We start from the raw sequence: 25,860 nt of genomic DNA, 5'->3' as shown, positions 1-25,860 counted from the left end.
CCTTCCCATACAAATAACTCTTAAAATCAAATCTTGTAGTAAGTGAAATAGACTGAGCTGGAGAAGCTGCCTTGTGATGAATGGAAACTAGTTTGGGCTTGTTGTCTATTTCTGCAGAAAAGTGATGTGATTCTATAACAAATTTAACTTTGATCTAGTGATTCAGTTAGTTCAAATAAATCTTTACGTAATTTCTGGTGAAGTTATGGTACCTGACAGTAGTTAGCAGGGAAAATTATCACAGCAAATACTTTATTTTTCCTTAAAACCCCCATTGTTTATAATCATTTATTTCTTGGAAGGGAAATACCGTTTTGCTACAAAATAACTTGGTTAATAAAGAAGTAAGATTCAAAAGGTAGTATCTTATGTTTGTATAGCCCACTGCAAGTTACAAAGCATTTTTACATTATTTTGTTTTCAATAGCTTTACTTACCATTTGAGAACTTCCTATATTTTGTATTTACATAATTTCTATATTTCAAAGCTAGGGCTTTCAAGGAGTGCTTTTACTTATAAATTTTGACCATCTGAACTTAAAAGTTACATTGGAGGAAAACTAGGGCAAAAAAAGTAAAATCTTTGTTCGAAGTTTAAGAGACCATATTTTATACATATGGGTACATATTAAAAGTGGTTTTAATTAGGGAAGCTCTTTCTGATGGATTATAATCAACTGCTACAGATTTCATTTAAGAGATAAACCACACACCTGTTCTTGGAATTAGGTTATAAATACATGTTACAAAATCGCATATGGGCCAAGCAAAGAAAAAAGTCTCTAAAAAAGATTGAACCCTCTTCCAAAGCCTTGCCTAACTGACTAATTTACAATCAGTAAATAGGAGGAAAGGTAATGAGGTAATGTGGTTTATAGCATAAGGGCAGAAAATGAGAAAACAAAAATTCCCATTTAAGATTTGTTATCATCTCTTAATCCTCTCCACTGACCCTTAGTAAAGTGTGATCATGAACAGAATATATAAATTTAAACATATTTGCTAATAAAATAAGCACAAGATCATCTGATAATAGTACAAGAGGTTTTATTGACTAATGCAAGCTACAGCATGAAGAAACAATTATTTAAAAACACCACAGACCCTTAACGTAGCAAAGGTTAAGAAATAAATTAAGACCTATTGGGCTGTGCCGGGGAGGATGGGCCTCATTCACTTCGATCCTTGGGTTCTCGGTATTTCCACTGGATGTAGTCAAAGATGTCCTTCTCACTATCCACGGGCAGCGGCTCTCCAGCAACTCCTGCAAGGAGGGAGAACAGAACCTTCCTCATGAACCAGTTCTGGAGTTTAGAGGATTCAGGACTGAGAGCTATACAGGACTCACTTTCAGAGGAAAAATAAAATAGTCCCCAAGCCACTCAAAAAAAAAAAAAAAAAAAGATATTGACTGCCCTCCCCCTCCCCCATGACCTTGTGTCTGTGCTTTGCCACACATATTACCGGCGCTACACAAAGAACCTCAGTATCCCAACTCTGGCCATCTGAAGTGGCCCTAATCCATGATTTTTCAGTCTGCTGGATCTCCACCGTATTAGAGAAAATACTCTAGTGAGTTCCTTTGCCACTGAAAATACGGTCCCCGGACTAGCAGTACTGACACCACCTGGCAGCTTACCGGCAACGCAGAAGCCACTGAATTAAAATCTGCATTTAACGAGGTTCTCACATGGTTTGTATACACATTGACATGTGAGAACAAACCAGCCCTCGTCTACCAGGGAGGAAAAACACTTTTAGGACAAAAAGACAAAATCTTCATTTTCCTAGTAGAGAATAGTAAACCACACAGTATACTGTGAAATGTTAACAACATCTATAAAACAGAGATTAAGCAATTCTTACTCTTTAAACTTTAAAAGCTTGGGGCCAAAGCTACCAAGTTTGGCCTGGCACTAAAAGCAATAATACCTGGGTTCTTTGGAAGTCTTGGAGATACATTTAAGAAAACAAAAACACTTTAGATCAATAAGATTATTTACTGACCATCAGAGGTAAAAAGAATTTAATCCATTTTAATAGAGCTGGAAATAAATGAATCTTGTCATCATGGGCCTTCAACTGAGGGCCTGGGAGCACCTATGGATTAAAGCTTTTTTTGTTGCCTGAGGGACTAACAATACCAAAGAAACTGCAATTAACTGGCACGGTTACTTAAAGGCTTTTTAGAAAAACCAAAATTGCTAAACCAAAATATCCAGATGACTGGGATTATCTCTAATGCAGACAAAAATACTCACCAGTGACTCCCAAGGGACGGATTGTGTATTCATTGATTGTGAAGCCTTTTTCTACAGCATGAGCTCTCATATTCTTATTGAAAATATCACTCCCAGTGAAATAGAGGACACCACAGTAATACTGATCCTTGGGTATCAACCTACAAACAATAAACAATTCACCAATCTTTTACTACATATTTCCAATTTAGCAAAAATAGGACTCTTAAAATCATTAAGGCACAAAACAAGTCTGTGTGGTCCAATAACTGAAGAGGACACCATCATTAGGTAGACCATTCATTCAAATGACCTCAACCTTGCAGTTAGTTGAGGTTTCTGTAAACTATGCTCTGCAAGAGGTGTGGACAAATGCAAAGCAGTATCACTTGTTACAACCAACTCTCCCCAGGCAGGATCTACTTTGAGCTGTAGAAGGCACCATGGTGAACCTAGAGATAATAAAGTAGATTCTGTAGACAGTCATTATTCTTTACATACTTTCAGGCTAAACATTGTCTATTGCAGGGACATATGGCACTTTGGAGTGAAAAGGGGTCTTAGACATTTATGCAAATTCCAAGACATACAGAGGGAGGGGGAAAAGGGGAAAAGAAGGGAAAAGTTAATAGGTCAGCAACAAATTTTGAGTAATACCTGATATCAATTCTCCTGTGTGGATATTCCTTTTCATCATTTTTACTGGGAAGCTGGCAAACACCCTAAAATGTATATTTAAAAATAATGTTTAAAGATTTTTTTAAACTTAAGGCTTAATTCTAATCAAATATTGTTAACTGTGAAGTTATTTTTGCTTTAAATGGAGGCAGTTTTAGAACTGTGAGCGCTTGTAACTTAGTAGCTTTTCTATGTACTATATATTATCCCTGCATTCCTATTGTGCTTCATGATAACTAAAGAACCACATGAAACAGCAGGCAAGGTTCCGGTTATGAGGGTCTGGCTTTTGTGTGACTCTAAACAATAAGATAATCAAGGAAAGTGTGAAAGACAGAGACCAAAACAAACAGAAAAAAGCAACTTGGAAGAAACAATGATTACTCAGGGAGAAGAAAACAAACACAAAAGCTATCAGTAATATTCTCAGATCACAGATTTTTATCCATGAAATAAGGACAGAATTCTACAGAAAAAGAAAACTCAAGGAAAAGATTTAAATCAAAATTTAAAATATGACAGAAGTAGAAGAACTTGAAATTGAGGAAATCTCCCAGAAGTTAGAAAAGACAGAGAGAGGAAAATTAAGAAAAATTTAAAAGATAAGAAAATTAGAGGATCGTTTTCTTCCTTCTCTACAGGTGAGTTTTCATTATACTTCTGCAGTTTTCTTTTTTAATACTTCTGCAGTTTATAAACAACAATTATCAAGGTCTGTTTTGTTATCTTTTCCTTTTCCAGGAAAATGGGGAAAGTTTACGGACTGGGCGGCTACGCATAAATATGTGAAAAGAAATACAAACATCACCGAATTTCAAATCTAAAGCTTCAAATGCCACATTCTAAGAAAACTACACAAGTGACACAAGGCTTCTGGTCCTAAAGAGCAGTCGAGTTGGTACACACGTCACTAAAAGACATACTTTTCACTCAGCAACACAGAAAAATCAAAATCTAAAATCTAAAATGGGTATTTTCTTTAGCAACTCCTATTCCTGAGAGATTAATGAAACCTGTTTATCTTCAAATATGAAACCTACCTTCTTAGGCACTAACAAGTTCCAACTCAACCTTCAAATGGAATTACCATGAGGCATTACCTTGCAGATCTGGATGTTTGAACCCACAGGCAATGATCTTTCTGTTTGTCACATCAGTAATAGGATTTCATCTAATGGCTTTGTTCCTTTCCTCAAGGCTAATTTTATTTCCTACACTTTTTCTGAAGTGCTAATGTTAAAGAATTTCTCTGAATTACTGTAAATTCTTTATTCGATTGAGTGGATTAGTTTTGCCTGGCATTTCAGTTAGGTAGCTTCATGCTGACTGTCTGAAATAGAGCCTCTTTCATTTCCCCAGTGTAGCCAAGGTATCTTCTACTGTCCTGTGAATCCTCGCTGTAGATATTTCACAGAAAATCATCCTCCGAGGTCAAACCTGCACGAAATGCTAAAATTTGAGTGGTACTCACCATATATAAAGTAAAAATGCATCTAAATGCAGAGGAAATTGGTTTTTCTTCCAAATGTTATTATATGCACAGGAAGAATAGCTCAATTAACTAAAGACCCTGAGTTTACAAGAAGATCTGGAATAACCTGGCTTTCCTAAGCTTTGATTACTATTAGTTTAAGAGAATTGATGTTTTGAAGATAACTTAAAAAACACACAGATGGAAGGGAGTGGCAGGATATACTTAAAGTGATGAAGGAGAAAAACCTACAACCAAGGTTACTCTACCCAGCAAGGATCTCATTCAGATTTGATGGAGAAATTAAAACCTTTACAGACAAGCAAAAGCTGAGAGAGTTCAGCACCACCAAACCAGCTTTACAACAAATGCTAAAGGAACTTCTCTAGGCAAGAAACACAAGAGAAGGAAAACACCTACAATAACAAACCCAAAACATTTAAGAAAATGGGAATAGGAACATACATATCGATAATTACCTAAAATGTAAATGGATTAAATGCTCCCACCAAAAGACACAGACTGGCTGAATGGATACAAAAACAAGACCCATATATATGCTGTCTACAAGAGACCCACTTCAGACCTAGAGACACATACAGACTGAAAGTGAGGGGATGGAAAAAGATATTCCATGCTAATGGAAATCAAAAGAAGGCTGGAGTAGCAATTCTCATATCAGACAAAATAGACTTTAAAATAAAGACTATTACAAGAGACAAAGAAGGACACTATATAATGATCAAGGGATCGATCCAAGAGGAAGGTATAACAATTGTAAATATTTATGCACCCAACATAGGAGCACCTCAATACATAAGGCAAATACTAACAGCCATAAAAGGGGAAATCGACAGTAACACAATCATAGTAGGGGACTTTAACACCCCACTTTCACCAATGGACAGATCATCCAAAATGAAAATAAATAAGGAAACACAAGCTTTAAATAATACATTAAACAAGATGGACTTAATTGATATTTATAGGACATTCCACCCAAAAACAACAGAATACACATTTTTCTCAAGTGCTCATGGAACATTCTCCAGGATAGATCATATCTTGGGTCACAAATCAAGCCTTGGTAAATTTAAGAAAATTGAAATCATATCAAGTATCTTTTCCGACCACAACGCTATGAGACTAGATATCAATTACAGGAAAAGATCTGTAAAAAATACAAACACATGGAGGTTACACAATACACTACTTAATAACGAAGTGATCACTGAAGAAATCAAAGGGGAAATCAAAAAATACCTAGAAACAAATGACAATGGAGACACGACGACCCAAAACCTATGGGATGCAGCAAAAGCAGTTCTAAGAGGGAAGTTTATAGCAATACAAGCCTACATCAAGAAACAGGAAACATCTCGAATAAACAACCTAACCTTGCACCTAAAGCAATTAGAGAAAGAAGAACAAAAAAACCCCAAAGCTAGCAGAAGGAAAGAAATCATAAAGATCAGATCAGAAATAAATGAAGGAAACAATAGCAAAAATCAATGAAACTAAAAGCTGGTTCTTTGAGAAGATAAACAAAATTGATAAACCATTAGCCAGACTCATCAAGAGAAAAAGGGAGAAGACTCAAATCAATAGAATTAGAAATGAAAAAGGAGAAGTAACCACTGACACTGCAGAAATACAAACGATCATGAGAGATTACTACAAGCAACTCTATGCCAATAAAATGGACAACCTGGAAGAAATGGACAGATTCTTAGAAATGCACAACCTGCCGAGACTGAACCAGGAAGAAATAGAAAATATGAACAGACCAATCACAAGCACTGAAATTGAAACTGTGATTAAAATTCTTCCAACAAACAAAAGCCCAGGACCAGATGGCTTCACAGGCGAATTCTATCAAACATTTAGAGAAGAGCTAACACCTATCCTTCTCAAACTCTTCCAAAATATTGCAGAGGGAGGAACACTCCCAAACTCATTCTACAAGGCCTCCATCACCCTGATACCAAAACCAGACAAAGATGTCACAAAGAAAGAAAACTACAGGCCAATATCACTGATGAACATAGATGCAAAAATCCTCAACAAAATACTAGCAAACAGAATCCAACAGCACATTAAAAGGATTATACACCATGATCAAGTGGGGTTTATTCCAGGAATGCAAGGATTCTTCAATATACGCAAATCAATCAACGTGATACATCATATTAACAAATTGAAGGAGAAAAACCATATGATCATCTCAATAGATGCAGAGAAAGCTTTCGACAAAATTCAACACCCATTTATGATAAAAGCCCTGCAGAAAGTAGGCATAGAGGGAACTTTCCTCAACATAATAAAGGCCATATATGACAAACCCACAGCCAACATCGTTCTCAATGGTGAAAAACTGAAACCATTTCCACTAAGATCAGGAACAAGACAAGGTTGCCAACTCTCACCATTATTATTCAACATAGTTTTGGACGTGTTAGCCACAGCAATCAGAGAAGAAAAAGAAATAAAAGGAATCCAAATCGGAAAAGAAGTAAAGCTGTCACTGTTTGCAGATGACATGATACTATACATAGAGAATTCTAAAGATGCTACCAGAAAACTACTAGAGCTAATCAATGAATTTGGGAAAGTAGCAGGATACAAAATTAATGCACAGAAATCTCTTGCATCACTATATACTAATGATGAAAAATCTGAAAGTGAAATTAAGAAAACACTCCCGTTTACCATTGCAACAAAAAGAATAAAATATCTAGGAATAAACCTACCTAAGGAGACAAAAGACCTGTATGCAGAAAATTATAGGACACTGATGAAAGAAATTAAAGATGATACAAATAGATGGAGAGATATACCATGTTCTTGGATTGGAAGAATCAACATTGTGAAAATGACTCTGCTACCCAAAGCAATCTACAGATTCAATGCAATCCCTATCAAACTACCACTGGCATTTTTCACAGAACTAGAACAAAAAATTTCACAATTTGTATGGAAACACAAAAGACCCCGAATAGCCAAAGCAATCTTGAGAACAAAAAATGGAGCTGGAGGAATCAGGCTCCCTGACTTCAGACTATATTACAAAGCTACAGTAATCAAGACAGTTTGGTACTGGCACAAAAACAGAAATATAGATCAATGGAACAGGATAGAAAGCCCAGAGATAAACCCACGCACATATGGTCACCTTATCTTTGATAAAGGAGGCAAGCATATACAGTGGAGAAAAGACAGCCTCTTCAATAAGTGGTGCTGGGAAAATTGGACAGGTACATGTGAAAGTATGAAATTAGAACACTCCCTGACACCATACACAAAAATAAACTCAAAATGGATTAAAGACCTAAGTGTAAGGCCAGACACTATCAAACTCTTAGAGGAAAACATAGGCAGAACACTCTATGACATAAATCACAGCAAGATCCTTTCTGACCCAGCTCCTAGAGAAATGGAAATAAAAACACAAATAAACAAATGGGACCTAATGAAACTTAAAAGCTTTTGCACAGCAAAGGAAACCATAAACAAGACCAAAAGACAACCCTCAGAATGGGAGAAAATATTTGCAAATGAAGCAACTGACAATGGATTAATCTCCAAGATTTACAAGCAGCTCATGCAGCTCAATAACAAAAAAATAAACAACCCAATCCAAAAATGGGCAGAAGACCTAAATAGACATTTCTCCAAAGAAGTTATACAGATTGCCAACAGACACATGAAAGAATGCTCAACATCATTAATCGTTAGAGAAATGCAAATCAAAACTACAATGAGATATCATCTCACACCAGTCAGAATGGCCATCATCAAAAAATCTAGAAACAATAAATGCTGGAGAGGGTGTGGAGGAAAGGGAACACTCTTGCACTGTTGGTGGGAATGTAAATTGATACAGCCACTATGGAGAACAGTATGGAGGTTCCTTAGAAAACTAAAAATAGAACTGCCATACGACCCAGCAACTCCACTACTGGGCATATACCCTGAGAAAACCATAATTCAAAAAGAGTCATGTACCAAAATGTTCATTGCAGCACTATTTACAATAGCCAGGACATGGAAGCAACCTAAGTGTCCATCATCGGATGAATGGATAAAGAAGATGTGGCACATATATACAATGGAATATTACTCAGCCATAAAAAGAAATGAAATGGAGGTATTTGTAATGAGGTGGATGGAGTTAGAGTCTGTCATACAGAGTGAAGTAAGTCAGAAAGAGAAAAACAAATACAGTATGCCAACACATATATATGGAATCTAAGGAAAAAAAAAAAGGTTATGAAGAACCTAGTGGCAAGACGGGAATAAAGACACAGACCTACTAGAGAATGGACTTGAGGATATGGGGAGGGGGAGAGGTGAGATGTGACAGGGTGAGAGAGTGGCATGGACATATATATACTACCAAATGTAAAATAGATAGCTAGTGGGAAGCAGCCGCATAGCACAGGGAGATCAGCTCGGTGCTTTGTGACCACCTAGAGGGGTGGGATAGGGAGGGTGGGAGGGAGGGAGATGCAAGAGGGAAGAGATATGGGAACATATGTATATGTATAACTGATTCACTTTGTTATAAAGCAGAAACTAACACACCATTGTAAAGCAATTATACTTCAATAAAGATGTTTAAAAAAAAAAAACACACAGATGGTCATATCTTTAAAACTATTTAGTCAGTGCAACAAGATGTTCTGAAATCAAGTGGATCGATATGGAGTGGAGTTTATTCCACTTCATAAGCTGAATTCATTTTGCAGCCAATTTCCTTTCAGAAACCTAGAGATCTTAACTCCTTTGGTGATCTCTGCTCATGTTCATGCGCTCAGGGTCACTGCCCTGACTCCTGCCTGCCTCTCTCTCCCCGCAGAGACCTGCCTGCCCAACTTCCTTACTTCAAGTCTTTCCCCAGGTCTCATCTTCTCAATAAGGCCGTCCCCTTTAATACCGTCTCCTGCACTCCCTTTCTTTTCAAAAAATAATACTTATTATCTTAACCTAACGTTTTACCTACTTAATATGTTCATTGTTAAGTAGCAGTCCCTTCCCATGCCCTCAAATAATAGTTCTACTTAAATTCACTGATCTATCCCACGCTCCCAGAGCAGAGCCTAGAATGTAGTAGATGCTAAGTATGTATTTGGTGAATTGACTGAATACACCTTCTCTTTCCTACTGACACTCATTCTCCCCACTTTGTTCTTTCATAGCACCATCTTCTCTCTTTCTATCCCTTTTTCTGTTCCCCAATTTAATTCTTTCCAGGTTACTACCTTCCTCCAACTGATCTATTTCCAAATAGAAATATATTATTTTTTATATTATTATTATGTGTTATACTAGTAAAACACTGCACAACTCTTTGAAGATTCAGTATTTCAAAAGATATTTGTACAAACCCTTCAACGTTTCCACATATATTACTTAATCTGATCTGCATAACAGTCCTTTGACAGAGGGCAAGGATATCATTTTATAAATAAGAAAATGAAGGCCTTAGAGAAGTAAAGCAACTTGTCAATGTCACACAACAAATTGGTAATGGAGCCAAAAGATCTTAAAGCCTCTGTATCCAAATCTACTTTCCTACGATGCAACATACCAACACCCACCGTCTTTGCAACAAGATACAAATCACTTCTTATTGCCTCCAAAATAAAATGATTTGAAAGTTGACCTGGAGTGCTTCTCATCCTAACAAATACTAATTATAAATGTCAAAACAGCAGGCTCAAACATGGCATTTTCTAAGCTTCAGTAAATACATGAACTACATGTGCAGTATACAAACTTTATATACAGACCATCCACTAAGATGGATTCCTATGTCACAACATAAAGGCCTTAGTCTCTTACTGTGGTCTAAGTCTTCTATACTTTAAAAACAAACAAAAAGCCTGCTTTCTTATTTTTTAACCTGTTTTCTTCTGGAAATAGGTTTGGAGGATTCCCTTTCTGGCAATACTTGTACATGTGCTGCCAGGTATGACCGAGAGAACGGAAGGCAAGATAGAGCCAAGATTTCCACAACTCCAGCCCGTATCCTAGGATGGGTGAATGGTCCTAGTCTTTCACATACCACATGTACTGTGAGGTCTGAACCGGCCGACTCTGCAGCATCCCTGGGATTTGGCTGCCTCTGACCTTCCTAGACAAAGGACTTCTCTTCTTTGAGCAGCTACTAGGATAACCCAATTCTACTATGTCAGCAACTCTTTATGTTCATATACTTGGCTACCCACCTTCCTTTGCAGGTTACACCCAGCCCACCAGCTTGTAATTTTTCCTTGTATTCTTGCTAGCTGGATTACTACAGCCTCTGTAGGTCTTTCCTCGGGATCTCTTTGGGCACAGAAGAATACTGTTCAGACTGTAAAAAAATGCTTCTGCTTTTTTATTGTGTAAACACCTTCCCGGTGGCTAACTCTGAAAACAGCTGCTGCACTTCCCCCAGAGAGAGTCCAGTGCTTTCACAGAGATGACTATTGAAGGAAGAGAGTCAGGCCAGAAGGGGTCCCCAGTGGAGTACCAGGACACTTTCCTACTATTTGAAAAAAACAACCCAACTTGTCTAGCACATGATTTTTAGAATTTTATCTGATTGAATGTTCTTTAAATGTAAGATTTATGCACATTCATTTTGAGTGATTTAAAGTCAATCTAAATTGAAAAGGATGTTTATATGGCATATACAAATCCTATTTTTATTAATATCTCATGTGTGCATATATTTTTGGGCATAGAGTAAGAGCTCACATCCTGACAGACTAGGGAGAACAGATCATAAATGTGATTCCCAAAAACTGACTAGAATTTTTATTTTTACCTTTCCCAAAGTTCTTTTGAAAATATTGATAAAGTGTGACAACTTAGGCAATATACTTTCATAGCCCATTAAAATCACCATGCTGAATCAAACGACATGTTTTTTTGCATATATGATTAAATACACATAACATAAAATATACCACTTTAACCCTTTTTAAGTGTGCAGTTCACTGGCATTAAGTGCATTCACATTGTCGTGCAACCATCACCACCATCCATCTTCAGAACTTTTTCATCTTCCCCAACTGACATTCTGTCCCCATAAACATTCACTCCCCATCTCCCCGCTGCCCCGCCCATGTCCTGGCAACCACCGTTCCATTTTCTAAATGACATGGTAATTCAATTATCCATCTCAACCATCTTCTACTTTTGGCTAAGACTGTCAAATCTACACAGTGAGACTCTTGCTAATTTTAGCATGTCCATGCTCCAAAAGCATAGTCTCTTTCCTTTCAGTCACATGACTTAGGAAAAGGGGGGCATGGAGAAAAGAGCACCCAAATGCTGTATTTAAGTGAGCAGCAGATAAATGTAAGCCTTTATTACATTAGCCCTAGATTTCTGTTTGCCTTCAGTTTTTATACAGGACCATTTATTAATGTTTTTAATCCATTTGCTATTCATCTTGAATCCTCAAGTCTTAATCCCCTAGGAAGAACACAGGACTTTGACGGTCCATCACAATGGGTTTCACTGGGACGACTCCACAGGTGCCCCCTCTACGAGCCCCCTACTTATCATTTCACACAGCATGGTTCTTCCCCTGGACTTTCTATCACGTACCCTGATGCCTTCTTTCTTTGGTCTTATAATAGATTAATACTCCTCAGACAATTCTAATCTCACTTATTAATATATTCTGAGTCAAAGAGTATTTGCTATTTTAGGGAAAAAATATAATGTATCAAAGTCATTATGGATATTTTAAAAATAGCAGATTATGCCAATTACCTATTCCAATGGCACAGATTATTTACAAGTGGGGAATTTAGAACAAAACTCTTTACTGGGACTTCCCTAACAGCACAGTGGTTAAGACTCCACGCTCCCAATGCAGGGTTCGATCCCTGGTCCGGGAACTAGATCCCACATGCATGCTGCAACAAAGAGTTCGCATGCCACAACTAAGGAGCCCTTGAGCTGCAACTAAGGAGCCCGCCTGCAGCAACTAAGACCTGATGCAACCAAATAAATTAAAAACAAAAACAACAAAAAAAACCTCTTTACTAAAATATTCTCAGATTAGAGAATATATCTCCTCTAAGGTCTAGGATGTCCTATTTACTGACCGTGACACTAAGCTACAGTGAGGTCACACTCAGAATGGTTACTGGACAGTCTCCACAGTTTTTTTTTAAATGTGTTAACTCAAGCGAGTACTTACCATGAACTTTGTTTCCCCTTTTGACAGAGTGTCTGTAATAAAATGGACCTTTTGTAACTGCTCCACAACACGATGTAACAGCTTTGGCTACAGAATCATAATTAGGGAATAAGAAAAAAAGCAATTACTCTGTTACAGCAAGAGAGCATTTTTAAAATGAGTTTTCTGATGCTCTATGCAGAAATGCCTAGTTTTCCTATGTTCTGAGTACTTTTTCTAACAGAAATTCATCTTATCAAATGAAACCACCACTTTTCACCAATATCATGATACCCCCAAATAGACATCATTTGTCTTTATCTGTTTCATTAAACAAAAAGTTACCTGCTTCATCTTTAAAAGGTATATATTCCAAAATCAAAAGCATTTTGCCTTCATGGGTCTTCTAACAGAGGTTAAGTTTCTTGATAGACAATAAATAATTCTGGAAGTATTTTATTAAATTTCATCTCTTTCAAATGTTAGACTGTCCTGCCAATTCTTTGTGGACAAACAACGTGTATCCCTTCCAACAACTTACTTTGCCTCTCAACGAATTCAGTCAGTACAAAACACTTCAACTGACTTTCAGAAAGATAAGAACAAAAACTCATTCTGAAAATATCCAACTACCATTTAGAAAATGATATTCACTGCTGTGTAAGACCGACCACACTTGCTTATAAATTCTGAGGCACCTGTTTGGTTGACTCAGAGGTAAAGCTTGGATGGGTCAGAAGAACATCCATGTCGCCGCTGGACTCTGCACCTATGACAGCAAAAAATGTGTATGGAATTCTCCTTGTAAATTTACCAACTAGGCGAACACAGAACCAAGGTGATGACACACATAGAAGAGTCTTACTTCTCACAGCCTAACTTTCTATTTCACTGTGCTTCATATTCAGAATTAGTTAAAAGAGTTCAATTTTCTGTCCAACTATCAGGTATACTGATGTAAACAGCAGAATCTGGGATAACAACAGTAATTGATGTTAGATATATGTTGCATACAATTGGTTAAATATTATTAAAAATGTACCTAAGTAACTACTCAATAATGAATAAAAATAACATTTAAATATACCTTTAAAATATATCTATGAACACTAAATATTTAAACATCTCAAATTAAACAATATGCTCTAACTCTGCAAAGGTTAATCAGAAAATTCATTTCAATTCTTCTGAATGAATTCACTTAATGAGTACTGGTAACAATGACTATTACGGCATCATAGATAAGAATGCTAGATTCTTATAGCAGCTACCCAGAGAATTTCTGATAGCCTATTACCACTTCCTAAGCAAAACTTCAGAGGTGGCCAGAGATTCAGTCAGACATCTATTTCAAGGTTTTAAATAAAGTTCTATTTCAATTTTTTAAGATAATATTTTAAAATTTAGGTTACCCTTCCAAAATTTTGAGCCAGTAAGAGACCAGGATTGTGTGGTTCTCACTTTGTTCACATTCACATAGTAAATCAAGATCTTCTGAAGAACCTGGTTGTTTTGAGAATTGGTTCTGAACTGATGTCTCTGAGACATTAAACTTAGATCCATTACAGAAAACTTAGAAAATTAAATAAAGTAAAACAACAAACAAAAAAACTACTCATGGCTTCACTAGCATCTAGCCAGATAACCACAATTAATATTTAATATACCTAAAATTATTTTATAATAATTTTATTAGAACTAGTCATCAAAAAAACCCATCCTATAATAAAATCAGGATGAATTTCCTCTAATTTATATTCCCATTTATAAACAAATAAATTTAGCTAATACTACTAGATCTTAGTAAATCTATAAAGTAACATAAATTACATCTTTTTAATCCATGTTTTTCATATACACTGGGCAATTTTAACATCAAGGCATGAATAACCTAAGCTTAGGAAGTATGTTACCTCTTCTGAAACTGCCACAGACTGTAGCAATGTATTCAGAATCCACTTTTTCAACTTCACTTAGTACAATATCCTAATATAAGAAAAATTAAGTCAGTATTCTAAAAATGGCTTTTCACCAATTGACATTCTCAATCCTAATCAAAGAATACAATTCAGCACATTCTTACTTGCATTTGTAACATCTCTTCACGAGGAATTCTTTTCTCAAAGTCCTCAAAATATCTATAAAGACAGAATAAGTAGACAAAAGATTTTTTGTGAAATTTGAATCTTAGAAATTAAACTGCCTACCTTATCAAGTGTCCTTATACAAGCAGATCTTTCAAACCTCAAGACTAAAATTCATTACGACAAGAGTAAAATTGGGGGGGTGGGGAGAGGTTTATTCCTTAACTTGGATCAAAATCCTTAAGTGTCATGCTTTGTGATATTCCAGATATTCCATCCAAACTTATTTTAAATAAACTTCACATTCACATACCAAGAGTAAATAAATATATTTAAGTTAATACGGTTCCAAATTAGACTGCTCCCTACTGGCAAATCCAGGGATTACAGTTTATTGCTCTTAAATCCTGAAAAATACTTGTATTTTAAAATATTATCCTACAATATGGATGAACCGAGACAACATTATGCTAAGTGAAAGAAGTCAGTCACAAAAGACCATATATTATGATTTCATTTACATGAAATATCCAGAATAGACAAATCTATAGAGACAGAAAGTAGAATAGTGGTTGCCAGGGGCTGGGGGAGGGAAGGGCAGTTGGGAAGAAATGAGGAGTGATGGCTAATGGGTTTGGGCTTTTTTGGGGATAACAAAAATGTTCTAAAATTGACTACAGTCACGGTTGCACAACTCTGTGAATATAAAGAACCACTGAATTGCACACTTTTAAGTGGGTGAATTACATGGTATATGAAATGATATTTCAATAAGGCTATTAAAAATATTATCTTAGTATTAAATAACATCTAAGAATGATAAAGTGCCTGTTCAAAACCAATTCTCACAACAAGCAAGTTCTTCAGAAGATCTCCATTTACTATGTAAATGCAAGGAGAGTGAGAACTACACCATCCTGATCTTTTACTGGTTCAGTTTTGGAAAGGCAGTGTAAGTTTTAAAATATTGTGGTAAGGCATCAACAGGGAAGTTCAGAAGGTTATTAGGACTGAATGGCCAAAAAGACAACCTAAGACCAGAGGAGATACATGCTTATGCGTTTACACTATGTGCTGTAAATAATCAGTCAGAAGGGGGGGTCTGTATCTTGCACTTGACAAAGTAATTACCCATGCTGACAGACGACACGTCTACTAGTTATTCCTATTCTGGTATTTAGGTGTGTGGGTTTTTTTTCCTTTCCCTTTTTAAAAAAATTTAGTGTTTCATGGTCATGTCCCGTCTTCTCAGGTAGACTCTAAACTTCTTAAGAGCTACACTGAACCTGTTTATATCCTAACCTCAGAGGCAGTGCTTTCTACAATGTAAGCATGAAATAAACACCCTGACTGACTGAGGCCCTCAGTTCTATGTATTTTAAGGGGAAGTTCCCAGCTAAAGTCAAGGGAATGTGGGATATACTCAAAACAAGCAAACAAACTAGAGGGCAGTAAAAAAACACGTGTGAATACAGGCTTATTCTCTACAGGAGTCTGCAACAAATCTTAGCATTTCTGAATAGTAAAATGGCTGTGTTTAGCTAAGTCTGAAGACTTATGGTGTATGGAAGAATGGCTATAAAAAATTTTACTTTTACATTTCAAGTGTCAAAAGAAAATTTGCTATCTTACTTTAGCCCAATTCGCTGATGATGGTTCAATTTATCTTCATTTTTTCTGAGATCTGTATAGAAGATAAATAAAGTTGAGATGCTGATTTAAACATTTTTTTAAAAAAAATGCTAAATTCAGTATCCTTTTTTTCAAAGAACCACCTGGAAAACACACTGAAATGACTTTGAAAAGAAAATGAAAAAAACTTTCAGATATTAAGAACTAGATAAAAGTGATTCTTCAAGTCAATAGTAAAACCCAACACTGACTGCATAATCATTTTTATTTACTGAATCAAAATTTCAATTATAGGGCTTCCCTGGTGGCGCAGTGGTTGAGAATCTGCCTGCCAATGCAGGGCACACGGGTTCGAGTCCTGGTCTGGGTAGATCCCACATGCCGCGGAGCAACTGGGCCCGTGAGCCACAACTACTGAGCCTGTGCGTCTGGAGCCTGTGCTCCGCAACAACAGAGGCCGCGATAGTGAGAGGCCCGCGCACCGCGATGAAGAGTGGCCCCCGCTTGCCGCAACTAGAGAAAGCCCTCGCACAGAAACGAAGATCCAGCACAGCCAAAAATAAATAAATAAAAGTGAAATTCTTTTTAAAAAAAAAAAAAATTTCAATTATAGTTACATAGAACAGTAGATAAAACATACCAGGATCATACCAAACGTCACTGAGTATAGCAAAAAGCAGCCTTCTAAGAACCTATATTGCTTAATTTACAGTTAATAGCAGCAGGAGAAGTTCATTCATACTGCTCGTTTGTTCATTCGCTCCTTCACTGGATTAATATTTATCGAGCACCGATTTGTGCAGGCACTATGGTAAAAATCCCATTGAAAGGAGAGGTAGTATTATCATTTTTTTAATCAAGAAAACTGTAACATCTTAAATTGAAAGTGACCGAGTTCCATCTGGGTGGTCCTTTAGTGGGTACAGGCACGGGAGTGAGCCTTGTTAAAGAAACGGCAAGACAAGTATGGTTCAAAAGCAATTCCTACGGTCACCCTTATATTCACAAACATAAATTCTCTCTGGAGACATAAAATGGAGGAAAATAAGCACCTTTATTATTAAAAATAAGCATGTAATATTTCTCATAATTGTGTGCACACAGAAAACACTAAGGTATATGAACGAAAATGCCACAGAAATATTGAGTTTGTTGTATACGGAGAGAGGGATATCGACAGCTATTACATTACATATCTGTGAATGGTGAAATAATGTAAAACCACCACAGTAGATCCTTGACACTCCCAAGGGATGCAACGGAATACCTTTGAGAAACAAACTCTTGACCTCTTTAACCAATATTTCACTCAGGTAAATTATATATGCCACAAGCAGAAAAGCACAAACCCTCTCTGAGATGCATATATAGAACAATTCATTCTCTAGCTATGTGACTCACACAAATTCTTAAGTTAATAATATTACTAATTAATCATGCCTTTTAAGAGTCAGTTACTATTTTTAAGTACTTACTAGGTACCAAGCACTCTGCTAAGTCTTTTACATACATTATTGCATTAAATCATATGCGAGAGATATTATAATACCATTTTGTAGCTGAGAGACTGAAGCATCACAGTCATCTATTTTAATAAAGGGGTGGAGACTGGATTCAAACCCAGGTCAGTCTCCAAAATCTGTCCACCTAACCATCTGGGTTGCTTATAAATAGTTGAGCTCACAAATATTAATCCCCAAGTGCCACAGATGTGCTGTAATGAATCCATATAGTATACACCCTTGAAAGCATGAAGAGATAAATTATATTTAAAAGATTGCTATATTAGGTTTAAGGAAAATGTTTTATAATTACTCGACTTTTATTTTTATCACTTCTTTGAAAGCAAAAATCCCTTTAATAAGCATTGCAAGCCTCTTAACAGAATTTTTCTCAATATACATAAGTTGGCTTTTAGGCTGAATGTATAGGACTTTACGGAAACAAAAGCAATTTAAAAATTGTCTAAAAATCTACAAGTGAATCATTGCCTTTAAACCAAGAAGCCACTTCTTGTTCTTCTTGATTTTTTTCTAAATTATAGACCAAAACATGTTTAAAATGGGAATATAAACTATACCTTATATCTGTTCTCTACTGTAGAGTTAAAAAAGAAAATCTTACCATTTGTTTCTACTAATTGAGAAAGGGTTTTTCAAATTCCAGTTTGTTAGAGCATGGTCCTTCAGGACTATATCTGACCTGAAATTAGTGACCTACTGTACAGACTCACCTTCTAATGTCTTAATTCCTTCATCTACAAACTTTCTTGCAGCAGACGGACTACAAAGAAAGAAGAGCATTATCTCAGTATCAAGCGAAACTCAGGATCCTTGTAACAAATAACCAGTTATGTCTCCTCTTGTCAAACATAAAAGCTACTGTTGAGCTAAAAATAACACCTGCTAAACTATTGTGTGGTTACTTTGGTAATGTTCAAATTATTGAAGCCTTAATCTAGGAAGACAGTCATAAATTTAGATATGAAAAAGACATCCAAGCAGCTAGGTGGCATAATGCCCATGTACATTATTCATATACCAGACATACAGGCACTTGAAAATCATTCATTCAAATGAGATATAATGAGGGCCTATTATGTGTCAGATATTCTTCTAGGTGCTGAAAATACAGCAGGAATAAGACAAATAAGGGCTCTGGTCTTACCTGTTTACATTCCAGTGGTTAGAGAGAGACAATAAACAGATATATAAACAAAGAAAAATATCTGGTAGATGAATTAAAATAGGGTAATATGACAGAGTGGCTGGGTCTTCTTTAGATTGGGTGGTGAGGGAAGGCCTCTCAGATGATATTTAAACTGAGATTTTAATGACAAAAAGCCTTGGTACAGAAACTGTGTAGTACAGAAACTGATATTCATATTAGGAAGGCAATGTGCATAGAAATAATAGATCTGAATTGGGAGCCGGGAGACCTAGGTTCTGATTCTGGCCCTGCCACAGCTATCTCACTTTCTGCATTCAGTTTTCTTGCCTGGAAAATGAGAATAATGTAACAGACTCTCTCTAAAACAAATATTAACATTTTATAATTGTCTTGGGTCCCCAAGGAGTCATGCTCCTTTTCAGTATACTAGTTTTAGGAATTTAATATATTTTAAAATAACATTCATCAAATGGTTGCCATTAAGGAACAATCATCATATACCTAAAAGAATGGCCTCATTCCATCAAGATGAGAGTTAAGTAAAGCACTGCAGCCCTAATATTTCAGTGTTAACCTTTACTCTCTCCAGTGTCAAAGAAGCCTCTGCTGGCTCAAATTTAAGATAGAGATGCCTTCATTAGGAAATACTTGAGTGCTTGTTCCAAGCTCATATGCCAGGTACTACAGAAAAAGCTTAAATGTTTAAGATAAATACCATGCTCAGAGAGGCAAAAGAGCCACAATTTGGAGGGAGTGATAATAAGTCCACAGAGCAAGTGCTAATGGAGCTTAGAGGAAGGAGAGATTATTTCTGGCTGGGGACTCAAACTGGATTCATGTGCCTTGAATGGGGCTTTTAAAGTCGCGGCAGCTTCTGAAGAACCAGCCTGAGACATGTAAAATATGGGTGAGTGAACTGCATGGGCAAAGGCGCAGAGGTGGAAAGGTACAGGCTTTGAAGAGAAGCAGCATGTACTTTAGTTTGGCTGACATAAAAAAATTAAACCACCCTACTACTGTGTCTGCTTAAAAAATAATTCTTACCCAATGCCACTAACTCGAGTCAGGAAATTGATGGATGAACTTGTATCATCCTGCCGAATCTTTAAGGAAAAAAAAAAAAGTCTAACAATGATTTAGGAATGCTTTGAGGACTCAAATGATCTTATTAGAAATACACTAGGCTGCTAAGAGACTTGAAGAGCCATTTACACTGCCCGGATAACCCATGCAGAAGGATTCATGTAAAACCCCAGTGGTTACAGGTGAGTTAAGAAAGCAGATGAAGATGGCTCTTCTCTAATTTATCCAATACTTTTAAAAGGCTTATTCATAAAAAGACCAGAAGTGATATAATGACTATCATCAGGGTGAAATAAAACCATAAAAATGCTTGCGAGTGTTTAAGCATAGAAATTCTAAAAGATAACAATCATTTAGTCAAAGTTTATAATCTCCCTTCTAAATGGTACTGAAAATAAAGAAGTAATTCTATCACAGATGCTAATAGTCTCTTAAATGCAACATAAAATAAGTGAACAGTTTATAAGAACAATATTCAAAATTTAAAATATAGGACACTTACAAAGCCATAAACTGCTCCTTCCTTTTCTCACTGAATCTAACAGAGGGTGGATGACATCACCCAACCTGCAATGGTGCTATGTGATAGCTGCCATAAAGGCAGACACTATAAACAAACAAATAAGTTAGCATTTTACCTTTTCCAGTTTACGCAATTTTCCAGTAGCTAAAAACTCATCAATCTTTTCAGCAATTTTTGTTCCTACTCCAGGCTACATAGAAAATAAAAAATATAAAAGTCACATAAATATTATGCTTACCAAATCACTAAAAGATAAAGGAAAAAATGAGAAATGAAAAAACAATGATCATCACATGACCAGTTTTCAAACAAAGGACACAGAAAATTGAGCACCAGTAAAAATATATTCTCCCAAAGACAAAATGTTTAAATGATTGGCAAAACAGGAGCCCTAATAAGACAATTCTAAATGACTTTGCTTTTTCAAAATCAACTTTTGTTGAAAAATTAGAAAATATAAATTTGCATAAAGAAAAATATTAGAATCACTTGTTAATTTCATCACCCTGAAAATTAAAATAACCTGTAACCTTGCCACTTAACATCTGCTATATACTGATTTCTTTTTTGCTCATATATATATACAAAGTTACGTGCGTGTATATATACGTGTGTGTGTGTATACATACGCCTACTTTTTTCTTACAAAAATAGAATCATACTGCTTTGTAAAGTGCTTTAACTTAAAAATGCATCATGAACAAATTTCTATATTGATAAATAAACTACAACATCTTTAATAACCGCATAGTGTATTATTGTATGAATGTATCATAATTTACTTTAAAAATACCCTACAGGAGAACATTTAGATGTTTTCCAATTTCTGAAATTATAACAATGCTGTCGTGGACTTCCTCTAGAACAGAAGTTCTCAGGCTTTTACATACACCTGCATCACCTGAGGGATGTGTTAGAACAGAGAATGCCAAGTCCCACCCTAGAGTGACACTATTAGCATACAGGGCTTCATGGAAATTCCAGAAAACAGGGCTAAATGCCACAATATGCAAAGGGGCTTACTCATGTGCTTATTAGTAGGTAAGATCTCCTTGGGAACACTGAGTCACATAAGTTCCTATACCTGGGGACCAGAAGGAACAGCTAGCGAGCAGACATGCTAGTACCACTCTGTTAGCACACTCTCCTTGAGGACTAACACTCAAGCTGAGATGCAGTGTGAGAATGAGAACACATATATATGGCAAAGTAGAGAAAGAAAACTGTAATTACGTAGGTTAAAAAAAAGTTTAAATCCACCCCCTCCCCCAATAAAAACACTCCAAGCTTGAAAAAGTATGCTTGAAATAGCATTAATATTATTCCAAGAAAGCAGTGAAATCTGCCCGTGTGGGTCAAGGCAGCTTCGGAGGCAAATTTCATTTTGTGGGAACCCATCAGATCGGTACATGTGTGAGCTCTTCGATCAACTTGCTCCCTAAACTTACCAGTTTCTTAGCTTCTGCTCCACTCTTTATTTTGTGTGGGTACTTTGCTATCACAGATGCTGCTTTTCTACAAGTAAAAAGAAGAAAAAAAAAGGAAAACCAATTAGAAAGCCAGCAAAGTATTAATTTTTCTTAAACTGGAATATACATACAAATATGCAGCTTAAACTTTCACCAAGATAACTTATTTTCCACATCCGTGTAAAAATTTAAAACTCAATGAGCTGACAGACCACCTGCATCTCTAACTTGTAAAAGTATCCTGAAAACCCTCGCATTTGAGAATAACACAGTTTTAACCGTATATGTAAAACTAGGGAGATTCAGGAAACCAGTAGCCTTTCCTTTCTGGGATTAAGTGGAAAATATCATTGAGCCTTTTTTTTTAATAGCTAGTTTTTAGAAATTGTTCATAACTCTCTTTTCATAAAAAATGTGTCACCTAGAAGTATTCAACTACATACCAAACTGGCTTATGGATGGTTATTTTTAAATTCATGGCTTAAAACTGTATTCCCCTATGTCCTTGTACCAGTTCTCTTTTTTCATTGCTCTCATTTCGGTTCCACATAAAGCAGTGACCTGTACCTTGCCATCTCCACACATACCTAGCTCAGAAGTCTGGTGACAGATTGGGTCCACCCTGGGAGCTCACTGATGGTATCCTGTCTATAATTTCAATGCTAAATGTAGTTTTTGGATAGTCTTTGAAGCCTTAGTTTTTCACTCTGTTCTAGCACATATAACCTTCAGATTTGGATTTCGACTTCTGTATTAGCATGTTACTGATGATGAGTCTGGAAAGGCAGGTTGAGGGCAATTTGTGGAGGAAACTGTTTCAGCAAAGACAAGCAGTTCCACATAATTGGCACTATGGCACAAAGCCTGAAAGGGAAGAAGAATTAAATCAGGAAAGGCCTTTTGTATGCAGATGCTTTGGGGTTTTATCAAGGTAAAGAGGAAATATTTAATTCAAGAGAATACTTTGGTCACATCAAGAGAAACGTATATGGGGACTGGGGGGTGGGGAGGAGCCTGCAGGGGTGGTAGGGCATCACCTGCTTTTCCAGACTTATGGCCCACTCAGACTATACCCCTTATGCAAACTGAATTACTGACTTCCTAGAAAATGCAATACCCCTCCATGTCTCAGTGCCTTGGCTCATTTTGTTTCCTTTCTCTAGATTGTTCCTCCTCTCCCTTATCTCCTTGAAGACTAAACACCTCCTCTCTGAAGCCTCCTGAGACTCAAGTAGAATACGGGGTTGAATCTCTCTCTGATTTTGAGATCATCAAATGTGTGGACAACAGTAAAAATATTTTACAGAGGAATTCACAGGAGGTAAAGAAAGGGAGTGTAATCAGTTTTTAGTTATGGTGAGTGAGAAGGAAAGATGGGAGTTGAGTTTAGTTTTGAAAGGGTAGAGACAAAGGTAACATAGGCTTGAAAATCTGGAGAAAAGCCCAGTGAACACAGATCTGGAGTCACTGACTGGTATTCAAAGCCAAGAATGGTAAGATTGCCAAGGAAGGTATAAAAGTGAGAAAAGAGGGCTAAGGGCAGACCTCGGGGAACTACCAACATTAAAAGGTAAGATAGAAGAGGAGAAAGGACAGAAGGTTGTGCCATCATGGGAGTCAAGATGAATGCCACTGAGAGCCCAGTAAGATGAGATATGGGTGAGAACCTTTTCAGAGGAATGGCAGGATGGAAATTACACTGCAATGAGATAAAGAATGACTGGGGATGAGGAAATCCAGGCAAGGAATACAGATTATTCAAGGTTAACTGTAAAGTGGAGGAAAGAGAAAGGTGCTAGCTAGAGGGCAGAGGGAGGTGAAGAAGACTGCTTTGTTTTTGCTCTTAAGAGCTGAGGGACTTGGACATGTTTACAGATTAAAGGGGCGGAAGCAGGCGGATATGGCATTAACGGCTAGGATAACGGCCCTGGTGAAATGGACAAGGATGAGATCCAAAAGGTGACAGATCAGCCACACACCAACCAGATGGAAAGAGTCCCCTGAACCACATCTATCTCACAGCACAGACCTCACCCACTATCTTTCATTATGACTTAAAATCAAACTGCATTGTCAGTAATTCACGTTCGATGATGGGAAAAATACGTATTAGCCTATTTTCAATCAGAATTGGCAACTAATCAAAACTGATCCTACAGAACTCTGCCCAAATTCTCCCAGAAATATCGCAGTAAAGTGCCACCAGAGTCAATACCCTCAGTTCTTGCTTTTTTTCTCCTCCTACAGACGGTCCTAATATCCGCTGGACCCTCAGCCCTGTTAATTGCCACACATCCGAGAACGCATACTAACAGAGAATGCCGCCCCGTCCCACCTGTAGGCATTGTACTTGTGGATAGCCTGGTTCACGTTCTTCTCAAAGTTTGCGAGTTCTGAAAAGGCAACAAGAGGCTCGGGTGAACAAGAACCACGAGTAAACAAACGAGAACTGAGTTTCCTGGAAGGGGGCGTAACGACCTCTTAAGGGACAGGGAACCCCGCTTGTACACCGGCCAGGCCAAGTGCAGCCCAAGCGTGACTCAAGGGTCCCCAGCAGGACTGACAATCTGCCACCGGCGCCGGAGGAAGATCCGCACGGAGGACTCCGGGCTGCGAGGGGCCAACCCCATCCTTGGGCTGTCGGGACGCGAGAGAAGGAAGGGAAAGCAGCGGGGAGGGAGGAGAGGAGAAAGGCAGCAGCGCCGGGCCGGGCTAACCTGTGAGCATGTCGGTGATGCCCCCGTTGAGCGTCTCCTGCGGCGCCTTCCGTTTGCTCATGGTGGCCTGCACCCAAGGACCGCAGAGAGCTCACAGCCAGGGATGGTCCCCTCGCCCAGCTTTCGGGAGGGGCTGGGACCTGAAGAGGACGCAGGACCAACCCAACGCGGCGAAACCAGAGCGACTGGCTGAACAATGAGGGCGTCTGACGCGGCTGGGGGCGGGGGGGAGGCGGCGCGCGGCGCGCGAGTGACGTCACGCGCTCGGGGCGGGGCGGGGGGAACCCCAGGGGGCGGGGCGGGGGCGGGGCGGGGGGCGGGGCGGGGGGCGGGGCCTCAACGGCGAGAGAGAAAAAGGAGCCTGGAGCGCGCAGGACCGGGGGAAGGATGGTGGACCCAAGCTTAGATTTGGCGGACGGGAAATGGGAGCCTCAGGATTACAACCCAGTGGGGTTCCTATGGGAAGACCTGGACTCCTAACCTAAGGCGTTGTACCTGTCTTCCCAGGCATAACGTTTTCTGCAGTCGTCTCCCTAGAAGGGAAGTCTGGTTTTGACTCTGAAGTCAAAACTTCAGATGGTGGGGTATGTAAGATGATGGGGTGCGAGAAGAGTACATAGACCGCAATGCAGTCCATGCTGCAGAGGAGTCCTGTAAGGCTGCGGCAGGAGCCTGGAATGAAATCTGCCGATCACAGGAATGCCTCCCATACTAAACTTTTTAACAGATATGCCAACCAGTGTCAAAAGATATTTTATGTTTTATTCCCCTCCTTTTGCGGCAGTGCCAAAGTGAAAAAACCACTAAGAAGCCCTTAACCTAGATAACGAGCAATGCAACTGTCATTACAACATGATGACCTATATCTGAGAAATTTACAGTTCTGCTTAAGAAATGGAAATGTGACATCAGCAATATTTTACTTACAAGAGTAACTCCTGGGGTTCATACTCAACTGCCAATTCCAGGCAATTGCTTTGTGTATAAATAAATTAAAAGCTTGACAAAATGATACATGGTTGCTGTAGAAAAATCTAAGAAATATATAAAAGGAGAATAGAAAAGTAACATAAATGATTATCTCACCATCCAGTTTAACCACTATTAATAT

General features: G+C 37.7%; 1 protein-coding gene across 2 annotated transcripts; it reads right to left on the bottom strand.

Moving 5' to 3' along the window:
• Positions 1-1,030: 1,030 nt before the first annotated feature.
• Positions 1,031-24,936, bottom strand: POLB (DNA polymerase beta). Of its 2 annotated transcripts, none has more exons than XM_061177241.1 (14): positions 24,750-24,936; positions 24,368-24,425; positions 22,012-22,078; positions 20,679-20,753; positions 20,002-20,060; positions 18,521-18,570; positions 16,288-16,339; positions 14,655-14,709; positions 14,485-14,557; positions 13,270-13,340; positions 12,593-12,679; positions 2,898-2,962; positions 2,262-2,401; positions 1,031-1,264 (listed from the first exon to the last, which is right to left on the bottom strand). In XM_061177241.1, exons 1-14 carry the CDS (start codon positions 24,808-24,810, stop codon positions 1,170-1,172), a joined length of 1,008 nt encoding a protein of 335 aa, XP_061033224.1. In that variant the 5' UTR covers positions 24,811-24,936; the 3' UTR covers positions 1,031-1,169. The 2 variants fall into 2 exon arrangements, with proteins under 2 accessions (XP_061033224.1, XP_061033225.1); XM_061177242.1 differs by having other exon boundaries at positions 24,346-24,425; positions 24,750-24,786.
• Between the last annotated feature and the right edge of the window lie 924 nt (positions 24,937-25,860).

This window comes from Eubalaena glacialis, chromosome 20 (genome assembly GCF_028564815.1).
Source record: "Eubalaena glacialis isolate mEubGla1 chromosome 20, mEubGla1.1.hap2.+ XY, whole genome shotgun sequence".
NCBI classification, from domain to species: Eukaryota; Metazoa; Chordata; class Mammalia; order Artiodactyla; family Balaenidae; genus Eubalaena; species Eubalaena glacialis.
The sequence above is the reverse complement of the archived record's forward strand: the minus strand, read 5'-3'. Positions and strand labels throughout refer to the sequence as shown.